At 44.9% G+C, this 18,918-nt stretch overlaps 2 protein-coding genes across 3 annotated transcripts in view; one reads left to right on the top strand and one right to left on the bottom strand.

The window, feature by feature from the left end:
- AP3D1 (adaptor related protein complex 3 subunit delta 1) overlaps positions 1 to 15,956 on the top strand; it is a 35,790-nt gene extending 19,834 nt beyond the window's left edge. The window contains exons 10-33 of one of the 2 annotated variants that reach the window (XM_042479886.1): positions 97 to 146; positions 1,089 to 1,137; positions 1,411 to 1,556; positions 1,686 to 1,834; positions 2,330 to 2,560; positions 2,903 to 3,134; positions 3,656 to 3,801; positions 4,493 to 4,634; positions 4,872 to 4,943; positions 5,338 to 5,413; positions 6,062 to 6,261; positions 6,914 to 6,987; positions 7,526 to 7,549; positions 8,630 to 8,831; positions 9,098 to 9,163; positions 9,735 to 9,833; positions 10,244 to 10,387; positions 10,829 to 10,876; positions 11,051 to 11,240; positions 11,888 to 11,976; positions 12,248 to 12,333; positions 12,519 to 12,640; positions 12,933 to 13,012; positions 13,917 to 15,956. In XM_042479886.1, coding sequence (XP_042335820.1) covers positions 97 to 146; positions 1,089 to 1,137; positions 1,411 to 1,556; positions 1,686 to 1,834; positions 2,330 to 2,560; positions 2,903 to 3,134; positions 3,656 to 3,801; positions 4,493 to 4,634; positions 4,872 to 4,943; positions 5,338 to 5,413; positions 6,062 to 6,261; positions 6,914 to 6,987; positions 7,526 to 7,549; positions 8,630 to 8,831; positions 9,098 to 9,163; positions 9,735 to 9,833; positions 10,244 to 10,387; positions 10,829 to 10,876; positions 11,051 to 11,240; positions 11,888 to 11,976; positions 12,248 to 12,333; positions 12,519 to 12,640; positions 12,933 to 13,012; positions 13,917 to 14,012 — 2,813 coding nt within the window. In that variant the 3' untranslated portion in view covers positions 14,013 to 15,956. The remainder of the gene's footprint in view (positions 1 to 96; positions 147 to 1,088; positions 1,138 to 1,410; positions 1,557 to 1,685; positions 1,835 to 2,329; positions 2,561 to 2,902; positions 3,135 to 3,655; positions 3,802 to 4,492; positions 4,635 to 4,871; positions 4,944 to 5,337; positions 5,414 to 6,061; positions 6,262 to 6,913; positions 6,988 to 7,525; positions 7,550 to 8,629; positions 8,832 to 9,097; positions 9,164 to 9,734; positions 9,834 to 10,243; positions 10,388 to 10,828; positions 10,877 to 11,050; positions 11,241 to 11,887; positions 11,977 to 12,247; positions 12,334 to 12,518; positions 12,641 to 12,932; positions 13,013 to 13,916) is intronic. The other variant, XM_042479887.1, reaches the window with a different exon arrangement.
- A 1,471-nt stretch (positions 15,957 to 17,427) lies between these two features.
- The window catches only part of IZUMO4 (IZUMO family member 4), a 9,432-nt gene continuing 7,941 nt past the window's right edge, over positions 17,428 to 18,918 (bottom strand). The window contains exon 11 of the mRNA XM_042479979.1: positions 17,428 to 18,225. Coding sequence (XP_042335913.1) covers positions 18,122 to 18,225 — 104 coding nt within the window. The 3' untranslated portion in view covers positions 17,428 to 18,121. The remainder of the gene's footprint in view (positions 18,226 to 18,918) is intronic.

Here is an 18,918-nt window from a genome sequence, read left to right as displayed (position 1 = left end):
CCCAGGCACAGACTTATTTTCTTCTGATTTAATGTGTCTGCCCCTTTTGGAAAAGCTGCCACAGCTTAAATGCTTGCCGCTTTGTGCCTTTTTCAGTTTTGATTTCTCTCTCCTCGGGGATGCCCAACCACAGTGCCAGCATCCAGGTAAAGCCCTTTCGTTTTGGACTGAGCTTTTATGTGTGTCTTGATTTGTGTCTTGTTTTGATTCTTGCAAATTAGAGCCCCTATTTAAAGCCTCCAGACCCTTTGCTTTAAAGATATAATGCTGGCCTAATTGGCTAGTTTGTCAATGCCCTTTCTTGTCAAGGATAAGAAAATTTGTAAGCATTCTTTATAGCCACATCCAATAGGCCTTTAACATCAGGTCCAGCCATGTCAAGTTGCCTCTTGCACATTACTCAGATATGGCACTTTCCCATGACTCCATACTAGAGAGCTCCGGAAGTGGTGAGCTATTTCTCAGCCAGAGAGCTATAGCGTCTCTCCAAACTATAAATCCCAGGATTCCATGATAGTTCAAATGCAATCATAGTGCTGTAATTGCATAGTCGTGTAAAAGAGATCCAGGAATGGGGATTCAGCAACAATACTATATTCCTCTGGCATTAATAATAATAATAATAATAATAATAATAATAATAAACAGTTTTTCAAAACCAGGGTCCCTTTCACACTACAAAACTGCAGTGTAGTGATTCCACTTGAACTGCCATGGCAAATAGGAAGGGGCATGTAGAATTCTCAACCAGAGAGCTCTAGTACCTCTCCTAACTACAAATCCCAGGATTCTATGAGATGTAGCTATGGCAGTTAAAGTGGAATCATAGTGCTATAGTTGTGTAGTGTGAAAAACACCCTGTTCCCAAGACACATGCCTTTCTGTGTCTGCTTGTTAAAGTATAGCATTGTCCTGTTATTTTCACAAGTGCTCTTGGTTTATAAGTGTTCAGTCCAGAGCTGTTGCAAATTCAGACTCCTCCTTCTATCAGGGCCACAGTCTTGAGGGTGTTTAAAGTGGGCAGGGGAAGCAGAGCAAACCTCTCTTCATCTTGCAAGGAATACTAATGGTTTATGTTCTCTCTACAGCTTTGTGTTCAGAAGCTGAGGATATTGATAGAAGATTCAGACCAGAACTGTAAGTATGGGAGCTCTTGTCAATCCCTTGCTGAAGTCTGTGTCAACTGTAGCCCAGTCCCTGTGGGATTCAGGGGTGCATTAAATTGTTATAAATTGGGTAGATAATCCCAGGGGCTGGGTGTGACTGTTTTTCATCCCTCAGCCCCTCCAGATTCCCTGGACTGCCTTTTTGTTGCCATTCTCTTGCATACTTACTCTTACAGAAATTACACTCTTACACTTTATAACTGTGTGAACTTTTTGTTGTCTCTTCTCTCTCCCTGCTCCACAGTGAAATATTTAGGGTTGCTGGCGATGTCTAAAATCCTGAAAACCCACCCTAAATCAGTCCAGTCTCATAAGGACCTCATCCTCCAGTGCTTAGATGACAAAGATGAGTCCATCCGTCTCCGAGCCTTGGACCTCCTCTATGGAATGGTATGTCCGCAGTGACAGCCTTGCTTTATTCCAGACATACACACAATATAAGCAAGAGTTTGTGTGGGTTGCAGACAAACAAACTCTTGCTGATATTGTCTGTGTGTATGCCTCCCTTTCTTACTACAGGTCTCCAAGAAGAACTTGATGGAGATTGTAAAGAAGCTGATGATCCATGTGGACAAAGCCGAAGGGACAACCTACAGGGACGAGCTGTTGACCAAAATCATCGATATCTGTAGCCAGTCTAACTACCAGTATATCACAAACTTTGAATGGTCAGTTTCCTGTTGCACATGCTTTGAAGTACTCCCACAGAGTGCCGGGATGGGCAGAAATGTTGCTGTGGCAGCCATGGGTTCAATGGTTATTATTTAGGGAGGGGCCCAATGGGCTGAAGAACCAAGAAAAAGGAGAGGGAGAAGAAATCACCTCAAAACGCAGTGTAGAAGTGGAGAGGATTTATAGAAAGAGAAGGCTAAACACTGGGGAAGAGAATAGAAGCAAAAGGCAAGCTGGTGAAGAGAATGAGCAGAGAATGCCCAGGAGATGCAGGGGTGAAGAAAATAGCACATTTTTTGATGTAGTGGGAGTGGACACTGCAAGCTGCTCTGAACTAGTAGGAGAGACAAGGATATAAATCTAAATAATTGTGGAGTTGGATTTACATACTCATTTGAATCAACCAATGCAAGCCTGCTAAGCATGATAAATTTCTCCTGGTTTTTCTGCCTGTCAAATGATGTCTGCTCCCCCCTTCTCACCTGCTTCAGGTACATCAGCATCCTGGTGGAGCTAACACGGCTGGAGGGCACCCGGCATGGTCACCTCATTGCCTCCCAGATGCTGGACGTAGCCATCCGGGTGAAAGCCATCCGCAAGTTTGCTGTCTCACAGATGGCCATGCTTCTGGACAATGCTCACCTTCTGGCTAGCAACACACAGCGGAATGGGATCTGTGAGGTGCTCTATGCTGCCGCCTGGATATGCGGGGAGTTCTCAGAGTAAGTGCCACAGGGTTTAGAATGGGGTCTGACATCTCTTTCTCTCCAGAAATGGGGTAGGATGGAGGATGTGTTTGGGGTGATACCTAACAGTCAGTGTGGTGTAGTGGTTGAAGCACTGCACTATGACTCTGAAGACCAGGGTTTGAATCTCCCCTCAACCACTGGGTGATCTTGGGCAAGGAACCCTCTCTCAGCCTCAGAGAAAGACTAAGACAAGCTCCCATTACTAAACAAATCTTGGCAAGAAACCTCCCTGATGATTTTGCCTCAGGGTTGCCATAAGTCTGAAAGGCCTTGAAAGCGTACAGCGAAAACTTAACAGTCAACTTTCTTCTTCAGACACCTTGAAGAACCCCACCAGACCCTTGAGGCTATGCTGCGGCCAAAAGTGACCACCCTTCCTGGCCACATCCAAGCTGTTTACGTCCAAAACATGGTGAAGCTGTATGCCTGCATCTTGCAGCAGAAGGAAGAGGCTGGGGAGAAGGAGGTGGCCCAGGAGGCCACCCAGATGATGATTGAGCGTCTGCCTCAGTTTGTACAAAGCGCAGACCTTGAAGTCCAGGAGAGGGTAAGCATAACTGCTCCCCCCCAAGATCTACCTCCCCCTGGGCTGAAATGTTTTTTATGTATGGGTCTTTGTTACCCTCTTTGTGGAATCTCCCATTAAACATCCTTATCTATTTAGAGCATTTATAGTCCACCTTTCAGTTCAAAGGGTTCCCAGAGCATCTTACAAATCATTGGTTACACAATTCCCTGCCCTTGGGTTTGTGATAATACATAAGGAAAGGGGGATGGCAGTGGAGTAGGGCAGTGATTGCCAACCTTTGATCCTCCAGATGCTTTAGATTTCAGCTCCCATAATTCCTGGCTGTAGGTCAGGCTGGCCGGGGCTTCTGGAATCTGAAGTCCAAAACATATGGAGTACCAAAGGTTGGTGGGGGATTAAGTCCAGTGGCTACTCTCCCTCAGAGGCCACAGTAGTAGCAGTTAGCATGGAGGGGGGGCTCTCCAGGGTGCAATGGCACCGCGGCTGGCTTCTCCTTCCCTCAGCAGGAGAAAAACAGTAGGATACTCTTTGCCCCACAGGCTTCCTGCATCCTTCAGCTCATGAAGTATATCCACAAGCTTCAGATCAAAGAGGTGCCAGTGGCTGAGGAAGTGATGGCCTTGTTTGCTGGGGAGCTGAACCCTGTGGCCCCCAAAGCACAGAAGAAAGTTCCTATTCCAGAAGGGTAAGATCCTCTCCCACCAGGAGGACAATGTTAGTCTCAAGTGGTGAGGGATAGAGTTATAAATCCTCAACTGTGTTGTCCTCACAGTCAGGGACAAATAATTACAATAGCTTTCTCCTCTCTGCACAAGAAGATCAGCATTCCACTGCAATAATCTCCCCACATTCAAACGTCTTGATGTTTGTGGCGTAGGAATTAATCTGCATATAAAAGCACTTGTTTTTTAACACAAAAACTTGTTTTGTGTGGAGTAAAAGGCTTCCTGTGTAGAACAGTGTTTTCTGTACAAGAAATGCTGTATGTGCAAGTGTTGTGCAAAACCATGTTTTTGCACAAGAAACACCCATGTTTTTGTACGTAGAATAATTCTTCTGAAACATTTCAGGATGATCAGATACTGGGAGAAAAATATGCAAGATTCTTATTGGTTTGTTACTCTTCCCAACAGGTTTCTAGCTGTTGGGAACCTTGTTTTTTGACAGGGGAGTGAATAGTGCCAAATATTCTTTCCATTCCTAGCCCCATTCTGAGGCAGTCTGTGAGCAGAAGGGGCACTGCTGTGCCCACTGATATTGAAATAATAGTGGAGGCACATATAGAAGGGAATACCCTGGCAATTTCTGGATTGTAATAGCAGGATGGGAATGGTGACCATGATGTACATGCTGAAACAAAAGCACTCTTTTCACAGCTTGGATCTTGATGCCTGGATCAATGAGCCCCCCTCAGAGAGCGAGTCTGAGGACGAGAAACCCAGGACAATCTTCCATGACGAGGAGCAGAGGCACACAAGGCACCGACAGCCTGAAATGGATGAAGAGGAGCTGGCCCGGGTAAGCTGACTGGGAACGGCTGGGTCTAGGAAATCCCAAGGTTACTCAAGACTTGGTTGGGTGGTTGAGACTCTTCTGTTGGTTACATCTTGATCACCTGTGTCTCACTGCCTCTTGACTTCTCATCCTGCCTTCTTGTCGCTGGTAGAATCGTTGGCAGGTATGAGAGCTCTTTTTTTCATGAAACTGGGAATGTGCCCACAAACCCTACTGTTTTTCTCTTTTCTCTCTTTAAAGCGCCGAGAGGTCCGGAAACAGGAACAAGCAAACAATCCTTTCTACATTAAAAGTTCTCCTTCCCCACAGAAGGTGAGTCTGGCTTGTTTGGGCTGGAATCATGAACCCTGGAAGTATCATTGCCCTAGCGTGAGGTTTCTTGAGCCCTTTTTAGTTCAGGGGTAGTAAATGGTATGCTTTGGAGAATAAATCTAGCATTCAATCCAGCCCTGTTGACTTTGGTTTTACTCTGTTTTAGTTAAAATACTAAGAGGTTTTTCTCCCTTTCTGTGTTTTCCTTTTGTACAGTTTTGAGCTTTGTTTTACTGAATTGCTTTGACTCTTGTGGAGTCTGGGAATATACTAAAAATTTTAGTCGCTGTTTTTCTGTTCAGAGATTTCTCCCTTCCTATCAGGCTGCTGTCAGATTGAACCATGCTGGTGCATAATTTGTCTTCACTAACCCAGTCATTTTCTCTTAATCTAGCGGTACCAAGACAGTCCTGGCGTTGAGCATATCCCTGTGGTTCAGATTGACCTCTCAGTTCCCTTAAAGGTTCCTGGTAAGAAAATACCATGATTAATAAAATGTTGTTGCATATCTTGTATGATTTTGGAAGCTAGGAAGGGGCACCTCTGCTTGGTATTTAGATGAGAGACTACCAAATGAATACCAGCTGCTGTAGGCTATATTTCGGAGCAATTCCTTGCCTAAGAAAAACCTATGAAAGCCATGTGGTCACTCTCAGTCAACAGGTGACTTGAAAGCACATACACAGACACTGTGGTCTCTGTAGTGAATGAATTAGGCCACTGCTACCAGAGAAATGGATGTTGGAGTTCTTGTTGGCATCATGGCTATTATTGTTGTAAATATAGTTGTAGGTATTGCCACAGTTCACCTGCCAGTAAAAGTAGAGTTCAGCATTTCTTGGTTTGGGCCAATTAATCCTTGGCTGGTCCTGTATAAGGAGAGATGCCCCTTCAAGTATTTTGGGCTTTGGGTGTCATCACTGATAATATTGGCAGCTTCTGGTCTGAATCCAAATGACAGTTGGTTTATTCTTTTCAAGAACAGTCCAGTTGCGTGCATACCTAAATTGATCCATCTGCTTCATCTGATAGCAGTCCTTTTCTTCGAAGATGCCAATAGTGTGTTGCCCAGTCTTTCTGAAAAGTGCCTCTGCTCCCTCCTCCTCACAATCACACAGGCCTCCCCGTGTCTGACCAGTATGTCAAGCTGGAGGAGGAACGGCGGCACCAGCAGAAGATAGAGAAGGACAAGAAGAAGAAGAAGCAGAAGAAGGAGAAGCGGGGCAAGAGCCGGCGGCATCCCTCCCTGCACACGGAGAGCGATGAGGACATCGCACCCGCTCAACACGTGGACATCATCACCGAGGAGATGCCAGAGGTGAGTCCCATGAAAAAGGGATGAGTGATTTTCCTGGAAAAAGTGACATGGGGAAAACTTCCAGGTAATTTTCCAGCATGCTTAAGTAGCCTTATCTGATTTAAGTATTATATTCAAATCTTTTCTGTGGAAACTATTTTTTATTATTATCTGTGTATATTGGGCAGTCAGCATACATAGCGCTTCACAAAGTGTGTAACACTATAAAGAATATAATCTTCTCTAATATTTAACAAAGAATGTATACACCCGAAAGGAAACCTGTTTTTCAAAAAGGTCACATATTTAAAACTATACCTGACGTACTTTATATCAACATGTTTTAAATATTATATTTCCATTTTTCCCATTACAAATATTTCTTAACTTATATATTAATGTCAGTCCACTTTTCCTCAACAGTTTAACTTTCCTCTGCTCGGGTATAACTACTACCTTCAACTTCACTCAGTCACTCTCTGCATGACTTACCAGTTCCATTTCAAGCTGAGGAAAAAAAATTGTATCCCAAGGGGAAACTATAGCAGGGAATAATCTGGAAGGAGAAACAGGATAAACTCCAGTTCTTGGCAGCATAGTAGTTCAGGAGTAGGCTTCTCTTTTTCCTTGGGGTTCTTCTGATATAAGCTGGTTTTCCATCTGCCTTTTTCAGAATGCTCTGCCCAGTGATGATGATGAGAAAGACCCCAACGACCCTTACAAGGCTCTGGATATAGACCTGGACAAGTAAGTAGAAAGTTGACCATTTGTTCTTGGTGTCAGCTTGCCTTCTTTTCTGGAAAAAGCACAAGGTGCTCAGCTTGCGGTGGAAAGGACTGGACCTGTGGTGCTCAAGCATTCACACTGTGGTCTTCAACTTACTTTGTGTTCCCAGTCTGGTGGGGGTGCCTTTGTTCTTTGATTCCTCCTTAAGCTTAAGATAGACTGCCATATACCAGAGGTGGCAAAAATTTGGCACATGGGCCACATGTTGCCCCCAGCATCCATTGTGGTCCCTGGAGCTCACCAGTTTCACAAAAGTTTGTAAAAATCAGCTGATTTTTAGGCTATTGATTACCCCAAAACTGACCAAAATGCCCCCCCTCCAATGTATTGTTCGGGTTATCACCCCCAACCCTTGCTCTACTCAAGTTTCTCACGGTATCATCAGGGCCTCTCACCTCTTCTCTTTCTCTACTCATTTGCTCTTTCCATTTCCGCATGGTTGCTTCATTCTGTCATCATGGTTTTTTCTTTCTTTTCTCTTTCTGTCTATCAAACACAGTCTGGTTTCAGGGAAGCCTGCCAGGTAAGACTTCTCTCTAGCAGCGTGAAAGCTAGCTGCTTCTGCCCAACACTGTAAAACTGCAGCATGGCCCAGATCCGTCACTTTCCCAAATTGCAGTGGAAGGTTCTGGTTTCAGTCATGCAAACAAATCCCAAGAAGTTGAATCGCCCATCTTGCCCTTGCAGGCCTGCATTTCTGCTTGTGTGGCCTACATTTTAAAAAAATCAAGTTAAGTTTGGCCAGTGCTCCTAATATAAAAGAATTTTTTTTAACTGGCCAGCTTGTTGGATTTTACAGTGTTTGGCTGCTTCCTTTCACCCTTCCCTTGCCCCTTAGTGAAATGAGAATCCTCATGCCAAGGGGGGACCTGCAGTTTTTCCAAGACAGCTTGCTTCCCAAATTGCAGAATTAAAGGTCATCAAACAATGCATTTCGAAGTGATGTTTCCCTCTCTGCCTTTCCGCCCTCCTCCTTCCCTTGCAATGCAGGCGTGGGGAGTGGGGAAACACTTATCAGAAAGTTGTTATATTTGGCATTAAAAACAGTAAGAAGGCAGGTCATGAGAAGGAGGATGTGGGGTAGGAGTTGACATGAATGCATGGCGGCTCTGTTCTGCGTAGGGTTCAAATAGAAATCCCAGAATCTAGGGCAAATTGGATCCCTAAACTTGCCCAAAAGTCCACAGGCAATCTTGCCCAACAGAGTGCTCTTGAAGTATCATGAAAGTTTAATCTTTCATTGGGAATACCAAGGACAGCAGTTCTGTTTCTAACGCTCCGCAGAACATCCGTTCATCTGTAGAGCTGCAGCCAGTCATCTCAGCTTTCTGGCAAGCAGCGGCTATCCTGGTCTGGCGCGTGTATGTTTTAGCAAATTGTCCACATTGAGTTTTGAGAGGAATGCAGTGTCAGATTTGGTTCTGGGCTCTTTTGGGCCAAAGAATACTTTGTATATTTTGGAAGCACACTGCGTACTCCATAGTTTTTCATGTAAGGGGACTTCCAGACCGAAGAGCTGGATGGATAAAGGATGATCTTCCCAGGACGATGTTGCTTTTCTGGAACAGCCCATTTCCTTCACTTGCTTTTTCCCTTCAAAAAGGCCTTTAGCAGACAGTGAGAAACTGCCCGTGCAGAGGCATAGAAACGCTGAGGATCTCAAGTCACCACAAGAAACAGAAGCACCACCTGTCGAGAAGAAGAGCAAAAAGCCGAAAAAGAAGGAAAAGAAACACAAAGAAAAAGAGAGGGAGAAAGAGAAGAGGAAAGAACGAGAAAGAAAAATCGAGGAGGAAGACAAAAAGGTAATTCTAGCTTCTGGCATACCATGGTGAACTTTTGCAGCTACAGACAACAAAATTAGGTTTTACTATGCAATGTGCCCATGCAATGTCTGTTTAAAGACCCCCAAAGAGGTCCTTCTTATCCTCTTCCACATAACATCCCTTCAGATATTTAAAGGTATTCAACTTTTGAAAGATGGCTGTCATATCATATCATAGCCAGCGTAATGAAATGCTTTGTCTCTGCAGTCGTTACTTGATAATGCTATTTTTCTGGCTCATTCCAGGTTGATGACATGGACTTTTGGCTTTCCGATGCTCCACCACCTCCTGCTGTGGCTACAGAGGCAAAGGTCAGCCTTCCCAACCTAGAATAACCCTGGAAAGTTTAATATGGGGAATTTTAAGATGATAGATTAGAATTTATACCATACCATGTAATACATTAGTTATTTGGAGTAGTATATGGCTATGTGCAATAACAATTTTGAAGGCTCTGAAAAAAAGGAGAAACATGTAACCCTTTTGTTGGACTGCACTTCCCATCACCCCTAGCTAGGAGTGAGAGGAGCACCTTCCCAGCTCCAGGAATTCCTAGATGAGTGAGATTGTCTAGATGAGTGCTTTTTAATCTGATTTATGTGGGGCACTAGCAGGGATTTTTTTTTCCTGTCCCTTCCTTCCTGCTTCTCCTTTATGGTTTATAAGCTGTAAGCCAATTGCCCCCAACAAGCTGGATGCTCATTTTACCAACCTATGAAAGGACAGAAGGCTGAGTCAGCCTTGGAGCCTCCTGGGATCAAACACACAACCTTGTGGCTGAAGGACTGGCATTTAACTACTTCGCCACCAGGGCCAGATAGTCGCAGCCTCTGCCCCTTAGTCCTGGCTGGTTCTGAGTATTCCAATTGGCTTCTTCACCAGAGTCCGCTGGAAATGAGCACTGACACGGTTGAGCCAGAGGAAGCCAAGAAGGAGGACCGAGAGGAGGACTTGGACTTGGAAGAAGAAGATGAAGGAAAGGTGAGTGGCTTCTCCATCCCTGTTATTGCCAAGGATGGTGTTTGCCAGTCTCAGACAAGGGTGCGTGGTGTATGCTTATCCCTAAATCACCCAGTCAGCAGGGCCAGTAGTTGTTCTGGCAGAGGATTCTGGGAGTCATAGTCCAAAACTGTTGCTTTTCCAAGCTCTGGTCCTGAGCAAGTATTAGAGCCATGCTTGTTGGGGAATTCTGGGCATCATAATCTAGAATAGTTATTGTACCAGGTTCTGGTCCAGAACAAGTAGGGGCCATGCTGGTTGGGGAATGCTGGGAGTTATAATCCAAACAAATTACTTTTCCAAATTCTGGTCTGGTTAGTGTTAGGAAAGAGCTAACACTCTGTTCTGCTGAGTGAGCCAATGACTGACATGTGGTTTGCCTGTCCTAGTAGAAGTCCTCCAAGCACAAGAAGAAGAAGAAGCATAAGAAGGAAGAGAAGTCCAAGGAGAAGAAGTCAAAGAAGCATCATGGCAGTGGGGAGGAGGCCCTGACGGAATCCGTGCAGAACGGGACGCTGGACGATGAGCCATTGCCGGTGAGCCAGCTATCATCTTGGGGATGGCAGCAGGGACAGAACTGCGCCTCAGTGGCAGATATAAAGGATGTCCTTGGTTCTAGTACATGCCTTAGTTAGATGACTTGGTGGTGCAAGGCATGGGTCTCCAGGATACAGCTGCCATTCCTGGGGCTTTTTAAACATCAGTTTTAATAATTGAAAAACAGTTTAAAACATTACCATTAAAAATAGGACCTTTCACAATGTATTGTCTCTATCTCCCTAAGCAGTCAGCCCTCAGCTTAAACAAAAAACGGAAGTCATTCCTTTACCTACACAAGGATAGCAAAGAGGGCTCCAGGCTACTGTCTCTAGGAAGGATGTTCCAGAGCCTGGGAGCAGCCACCCAAGAAGTCTTTCTAACTCTGAAGTTTCCTTTCCTGCCTGGCAATGACTTCTGATTTTTTTTTTCCTTTCCAGCCTATGTCAAGTTACTGCCTTCTTGCTGAAAACGCATACATCAAAATGGTGAGTCTGCTGGTTTCTGTCTTCTTTGTTCCCTTCCCCACTACTATGAGCTCTTTGACCGAGGATGAACTTCTGGCATCTCTAGGATTTTCTCTTCAGCAGCAGTTCAGTACTCAAAAGGTCTGGCATTTGTTTGTTTTTTAACCTCCCCCAGTGACACCTTCCTTTTTGCAGACGTATGACATTCAGGGTAACCTCCAGAACCACGGCCAGGTGACCGTCTCAGTGATCTTTGAGAACAAGTGCAGCAGTTTCCTCAAGAGCATGGAGCTGAACGTCTTGGACTCGCTCAACACTAAAATGCTCCGGCCAGAAGGCACCTCCCTTCATGATGGAATCCCTGTCCCTTTCCAGCTGCCTCCTGGTATGGACAGTGCAGATTTTTTTTTGAGGGGGGGGGATGCTGGTGAAGTTTGAAGTTAGATTTCCTCCCTTTGTAGAAAGTGTTAAAACCTCTTACCTGCCTTCTGAAATCAGTTGTGTGGTAGTAACAGGTGTGAATCCTCCTTTTTTGGATGCAGTCTCATTCAGTTTCATTCCACTGCTGCCCTTAGTGCAGAAGTGAGCAAAGTTTGGCCTTGCACCTACATATGGCCCTTGACCCCTGGACAACTCTTGCTCTGTCTCCTCTCTCTAGGTGCACCTTTTAAATTAGTTGAACAACTCCAAGATATGGTTTAACATGAACAGAGGGCCTTTAAAAAAGCTTTTTGTGGTCTATATGGCCCCCAGAGGGCCTGAGAGGCAGGGAAATGGATCTTGAGTCCACCACTGTTTCCCACCCTGCTGTAACCCTTTTAATTCTTTAAATGGTTTACTGCTGAGTTTATAACTTAATGGTGAATTGCTCCACGCTTCTTTGCCCATTTCTCAGGGAAGAACAGATTCAGTCAAATAAATGAATGCAAGCTCAAGGAGGAAGAATTTATATTCTTTATAGAAAAAAAGGAGAGCATTCATAACGTTCCTGTTACCCTGATCTAACGTTCCCCTTTCTATCTTTCAATTTAGGAGTCTCAAATGAAGCCCAGTTTGTCTTCACATTGCAGAGTATTGTCATGGCACAGAAGCTGAAAGGAACCCTGTCCTTCATAGTCAAAGTAAGGGCTCTTTTCTCTAACTCTCGAATTCTTCCCATATCGTTGACTGGTGGGGTAAATATCCCATCATAGTGAAATTGAAGCATTTTCCCCAGAGCTATAGAGGATAGCTCAGGCCTTCTGTCTGTCTCTCCCTCCTTTCATCTTCCTTGCCACATGGGCCAATTACAAAGAGTTAATGTGGGGTTGTTTCGAACCAGCAGCCTTGCCAGGTCACTGGGCTGGTGTCCCTGTACACCATGACCCACCTCTCTTTCCCCTTCTTTTGCAGGATGAAGAGGGTTCCACGCATGACAAGCTCGATTTTAAATTGCACTTCAGCTGCGCCTCTTACCTTATCACCACGCCCTGTTACAGGTAAGTCCTTCTGGCAAAGGCTGAGCATGGCTCTTAGATACAGGGAAAGAATATAGTACAGTGCGCCTGCCACGTGCATAATTTGAGCTTGATAAAAATTAGAAGTTAGAAAGGGATCCTTCCCCCATTTCCCAGCATTCCCCGCTATTCCTTCCGGCTACTTCCTCCCTGTGTTTTCTCCACAGCGATGCTTTTGCCAAGCTCTTGGAATCAGGGGACTTGCACGCCAGCTCCTTTAAAGTGGACGGCATCACCATTCCTTTCCACCACATCCTGGCAAAAATTTGTTTCCACCATCATTTTTCAGGTGAGTTTCTGTCATCAGGGTATTTTGTTCCCTCCCACCAGTGTCTTCCAAGTGTTTTCTCCCCACTCTTTATATCCCAACTCCTCAAGGTACTCAAAGTGACATAGAAAGGATTCTGAAATTAAAATGGCACTGAGAACTTAATGCAGTGCCTTACAGAAGTACTCCACACACTTTAAGTTTCCCTTCGCATTTGTTGTGTTACACCCTTGAAGTGAAATGGCTGCAATTGGCATTTTTAAGAACTTGATATACCCAAGAAACCATGCCGCTTTTTTCCCTTCTCTTCCAGTTGTTGAACGACTGGGGGACTGTGCGTCCATGTACAGCCGTTCTATCCAGGGCCATCATGTCTGCCTGCTAGTGAAAAAGGTGAGGGGGACAGAGCCTTGGATGTGAATCCACATTTATTCTAGATAATAGGCCCTCTTTTAAAGGGGGTGGGGGAGAGGTTGAGCAGATGTTGTGTCCAAGTTCCTCGCATAGATCACTGTTTCTCCAATTCTGAGTGATTCCCAAGCTTGAAGCTACTGATTTCAGATGTTTGGGACTCCAGCCCCCAGAATTCTTGACCATTGACTGTGTTGTTCATGGAGGTTGAAGTCCCAAACATCTGGAGGACCAAAGGTTGAGAAGCTCTGACCTAGGTCATCTTTCCCTCAACAAGGCGGTGGGGATGAGATCACTTCCAGGATCCTCAACAGCCAGTAGCAGGAATCCTGGCCACTTTCCCCTGTCACTGTTTGAGAAAGTGGGGAGAGGGAGGTCTTGGGAGATATATTTGGGGGGCAGGAGAGAGTATAGCAATGGCAGGCCGTAGTTCCCGTCTCACTGAGGCAATGCCTTGGGATCGATCTAAAGGAACTTTCCACGGTTCTAAACCTGTTGAGGTAGAGTCTAGTGCCTTGGACAACTTCTTTAAACAACTTTGTCCATTAAAACCTGGAGCAGATTTGTTGCCTCATTGACATGGGAACTACAAACTACCACATGTAGTATTGTATGGATAGCTAGAAGATGGAATCTGAATTCTTCCACTTACACCTTGGCCCTTTTGGAAGTAGAACTAAAGCCGTGGGATCTCTGGCCTTCCAGATATTTTGGACCACCAACTCCCACCGTTCCTTTTCCAATGGGCCATGCCACCTAGAGCTGCTTTGACTTGATGTCCAGAGCATCAGGCAGGCTTGAGGTTTCCTGCCCTGACCTAGCCCAGTTTTTTCTCTTCTTTTCTCGCTTCCTGAGCTTGGCTAACTGCCCTCTCTCTCTTTTTAAGGGAGAGAATTCAGTGTCCATCGATGGGAAATGCGACGATTCGACTTTGTTGGGCAACCTCCTCTCTGAACTCAAGGAGACCTTATCGAAGTGCTGAGTCCTCTTGGGGGGGAAACCCCCACTGTGGTCCCACCTTCTCCCTCAGCCTCTGCAAGAGGAGCACCGTAAGGCTCAAAAGACTGACCCCAGCTGAGCATTTAGATTTCACTCCCTCCCTTTCTCCTTCCATCCGCATGTACACTCTCCAGGGCACGTGTTTGGTTTGTGTTTTTTCCTTTCCAGCCCACCTTGGGTTGTGGTGTGAGGGATTATTTCCCACCCACCCATTTTTGTTCATTACGGTTTACCTTTTAAAAAAACGGTAGCCTCCTTCCCCTGGGTGGTGAATGATTTTGCGGGAACTGTTTTCTGGAAGGATCTCTGCCAGAATTCCCACTGGTGGGAGGACGATCCTGAAGAAATCTCCAAATTCCTGTGGGATTATGGTTTGCTGGCAGGGGGGACGCGGGCAGCAGCTCTGGCCACCTTCCCTGCGGTGGCCAACTTGATTTAACCTGCAAGTTTGCTCTGTTGAAGTGGCAATGGCCCAGGATCCTTCTCCGCCTTCACCAGTCCAGGCTGTTTTCTCCTTCCTTCCACCCCAAAGCTCTTACTTTTCCAGTCTATCTCCTCAAACAAAACCCATCGGCACCTCTGCCCCCCTCCGGTGGACCTCGGCTGGGAGGCTTTTTGTGAAGTCCATTGAAATACGTCACATTCCTGAAGTTATAGAATGTAGCAGAAACAACGACGACGACAACAAAAAGAACTGGAAATCCAAAGGCTTTATGTGTGAGTGTGTGTTTTTGGTTTGACTCCACCTCATCATAGATAGGTTTTTTTTTTTTTACCCTTTACTTGAATCACTGTGTTAGGTCGGCCAATCTTAGGGGGTCGAGAGACCCTCGTCCCACCTTCCTTTAGTGTCTGTGATTCTTTATTTTGTTCTCTTCCAAAGAGCTAACCTGTTCTGCCACCCCATCCTCTTTCCGTGCCTCAGGCCTTGAGCTCCGGAGAGGCCAAGATGTTGCAAACTGACACCTGGGCATCAGATCAGATCATTTGGGGTGGACGCAAATCTGGAGACTGTTTTGTGCTTTGGAAAATCTGCTCTGTCTTTTGCTAGACATTAGACTCCTTCCCTCCCCTGCACCCTAGTAATTTCTTCGTCCACAGATTTCATCTCCCACCGAGATTGGAAGCAATCCCTGATTATTTATTTGGACATTCCTCACCATCAGCACTTAGCTGTTTTGATTTTTCTTATAAAATGGCTTTCCATCGTTGGACACCACTACGAACACCAGATCTCCTCTGAGTCTAAAATCTCAAGTTCAAGGAGGAAATGGAGAAAGTTTTAGATCCTGGCTTGCTCTGATGTCGTCTTTGTTTTAAGACACTCAGTGCCTCTTACTGTTCTTCTCTGTGTTTTAGGAGTGTGCTTTTTTCTTTCTTCTTTTCTTTCAAACACCTGCAGTCATGTGTCTTTTGAGCTGTGTTCGCTCTGGCGGAACTTGATTTATCAAGACAAATCGAGGACTCGTTCCTCGTACTGAAGCAGATCTCGTAGTTCGATGAAGCAAGAAGCAATGGGAATCTGGGTCGGGTGGGTTATCGGTCGACCTTGCGTGCATTACTCCGGGATTGTTTTTTCTGGAAGAGAATCTGCACCTATTCGGACTCATCTGACAGGGCAAACGTTCCTTGGAATTAGTGGATTTGAAGTAAATAAATATATATATCTAAATAAATATATATATATATTCCTGGATGAAAACTTGTCACTTTAGCATGTAGACCTGTCTCCTTACAGAACCCCTGTGCGGTGATTCTAGAATCTTCCGAAACAATATGTACGATATGTTCTGTTTAAAAAGAAATAAAACTTATTTGCTATCAACATTCCCCTGAAAAGAGGAGGGAAAAACACCCACATACCATGAAGCTGCTGTAATGATTTTTTTTGTGTGTGTCAAGATGATCCAATAAAATTTCAAAACTAGTTGAATCTGAAAGGTTTTGTTCGTTGGTCTGAAAATGTTCCTTCGTGTAGTTGATGGCGATTGCTCAAATGCTTTCGGTGGGAGTGGGGTTGTGTGCACCAACTGAGAGCCAGTGTGTTGGTATAGTCTGGGTATTGGGCTAGGACTCTGGGGACCGGGGCTCAAATCCTCCCTTGGCCATGGAAATCCACTAAGTCACATTCTCTCAGAGGAAGGCAAAAGGCAAAGCCCCTCTAAAGAAATCTTGCCAAGAAAACCCAGTGATAGGGATGCCTTTGAGTCTCCGTAAGTCAAAAATGATGAAGAGACAAAGATAAGCTGATGTTAGCAGTGCTGCTGTTAAAGTCTCCCAAGTCAGACAGGTTTTTGCAAAGGAGCTAAGCTAAATGTGCCAAATAGCTCCTGAGCATCAGTGGTAGTAAGGTGTGTGTAACCCTAGCAGAGTTGCTCAGAAACAGTGACACTATGGCTAACTCCAAAGGAGCTGGTCCTATGTAGAAGGAGTCAATGGTGGTTACTCCTGAATGCCTTTTGCCTTGAAAACCCTATGACGAGATGATACAAGATGTAGTAACTAAGAGTGCTAGAACATGCGACTCCCTGACTGGACGGTACTGAACCAGCTACTAAGGAAGAGCAGACAAGTAGCACTGGGGCTGGACTCAGCCCAAAAGGATGTCCAGCTGCTGACCTGCCAGGAGGTGAAAGGAAAGCCAAAAGCTGCACGACAAATGGAGCAGGGTTGATTCAATTGAAGCCGTGGCTGTCCTGAGTTTGCAAAGCCTGAGCTAGGCAGTGGATGCCCAGGACTCTTGGAGGTATGTCATTATTTTAATGATTATTTAAATGTTTTAAATGTTATTTATTATGGTAATGTAGGGATTATTATGTTGTGTTCAAGGGAGGGAGGGGATGATGAGATTATTTTTGTATTAGATGGAATTATTGTTATTGTAAACCATTTCGATCCTGCTGGAGAGATGAGATAAAAATAAACATCATCATCATCATTATTATTATTATTATTATTGCCATAACTTTAAAGACTCCTGTCTCCTTCCCCCTTGCACTAATCTCTCTCTTGACAATAGTTGTTAACATCAGTCCTGATAAATAGCCAGGGCAAGTTCTCAACTAGGTTTGAAACAGGTTAAAATCCCCATGGATAAAAGTGTTGTTAATGTGAGCACTGAGGGCACGTTTATAAAAAGGTCTGGTTCCAAAAAAGTGCTTGAATGCAGGTTTGTGTTGAAATCCCTGACGCTAAAGGAGTTTCAGGATAAGAGTGGGTAGCAAGCAGTCCCCTGAATACATCACTGTCCAACTGTGAGCAGCATTATGGAAGACCTTGAAAATGCAGCTAAGTTGGCATAATAACGGAATCAAATGCGCAGTTTTGTCTCATGTATGCGGGCTGCAGAATTTGGATCCCGCCCTCTCCCATAAAGGCCTACAAAGTTTGGCTTGAGGTCTTAAGTGAGGCAGTTGCATTTCTAGAAAGAGCCCCTTCAATACAAATATTGCAATGGGAAAGAAAATAACACAAATGTGGCATCTGTTAGAGGTTAGGGGACTTTGGAAGGCCTCACACGTTCCCAAAATGGAAATATCTTGCTCCCAAATGTCACCTCACTCTCTGGAACCCATGGCACTCCATTCCACCACATTTTCGGGGTTCAGAAGGGCCATTTTCCCAACTGTTTGGAATTTGACTTTCAGGCCACTTACTTTTGGGAGGGAAGAGCCTCTTCATGGGCTAAAACGGGTAGCCAACTCAGGGACCCCATAAATAACACACCTTCCCCGCATGGGAAAAAGAAGACTGCAAACAATGACGCAACACAACAGGCTTAAAAGGAGAGGCAGGCAAAATTATATTTTTGCAAGCATTCCATAGAGGTTCATGTTGAGTTGGCATTGCGTGAAACTTTTCTTAGGGGAATAACATAGTCCCAAGCTTTCCAGGGCTAAAAGGAAGATCTTGAATCCCCGCGTTCTTTCCCCCCACTTTTCCTGAGATTACCAAATGCTTGAAGGAAGAAATGAATGTGCTGGGGGGGGGGGGGGGGTTGAATTAACAGAGCACATGGCTGCCAGGTTGGTCACTTGCGTCCGTTCAATTTCCGTGTGTCAACTTGACTGCCTTCCTTTTTGCAGAAAGAATTCAGCACTTGGGAGCCAGCAACTGGAGGGAAGAAGGCGTTTGCTCTTGCAGATCCTTCAGGGCCCTCATGTTGAGCCAGTTTTTCGAGAGAGTATTCGATATACCTTGCAAGAGAGATTGGAAAGGCACACAAAATGGTTAGCAATCAAATCCCACGTGTTTAGCTACTCAACGGTCAGTCTTGGGTCTTCTCCTGAAAGACTCCTTCTTTAAAGCAATTTTAAAGTCATAGTTGTGTGTCCAAATGGACACCCAGCCTTGGCTTTTGGACACTCGGCGGAGGGGGGTTGCTCCCAGGTCAGCGGGGCATTGAATCTACTCCAGGTTTTGGTTGGCTTTAAAAGAGCTTGCCACCCTTTGGAAGCCACAATGAAAACCTGCAGTGGATTTACTGGCCCACTGACATGGGAACCAGGACCTATCACTGGTAAAGAAAAGTGGATGCATACAATTTAAACCTCAGTTTCACTGCCTTCGGCAAGTTACTACTAAACAAGAATAAAAATAACCTCCAAATATCTTATATTTTCCAATTTTGTGCTTTATAATATTTTTCTCTATTTCTAATGTAATTTATTTAGCACACACCTACATATACATCACAGCGTCACACAGGCACCACACAGTGACAATGACAACAATAATAACATCTAATGAGCACCCAAGGCTTCTCCTTCTGCTTTTAACCAATGCTTTTAGAGAGTATATAACTAGCTATTTGTATTGACAAATAGCAGAAATTTAGAGGCGCCTTAAATTAAATAGACTGCAGCATTGGTTTTTCAAAGTGCCCTCCT

The sequence above is a fragment of the Sceloporus undulatus genome, chromosome 7 (assembly GCF_019175285.1).
Source record: "Sceloporus undulatus isolate JIND9_A2432 ecotype Alabama chromosome 7, SceUnd_v1.1, whole genome shotgun sequence".
Taxonomy (NCBI): domain Eukaryota; kingdom Metazoa; phylum Chordata; class Lepidosauria; order Squamata; family Phrynosomatidae; genus Sceloporus; species Sceloporus undulatus.
The sequence above is the reverse complement of the archived record's forward strand: the minus strand, read 5'-3'. Positions and strand labels throughout refer to the sequence as shown.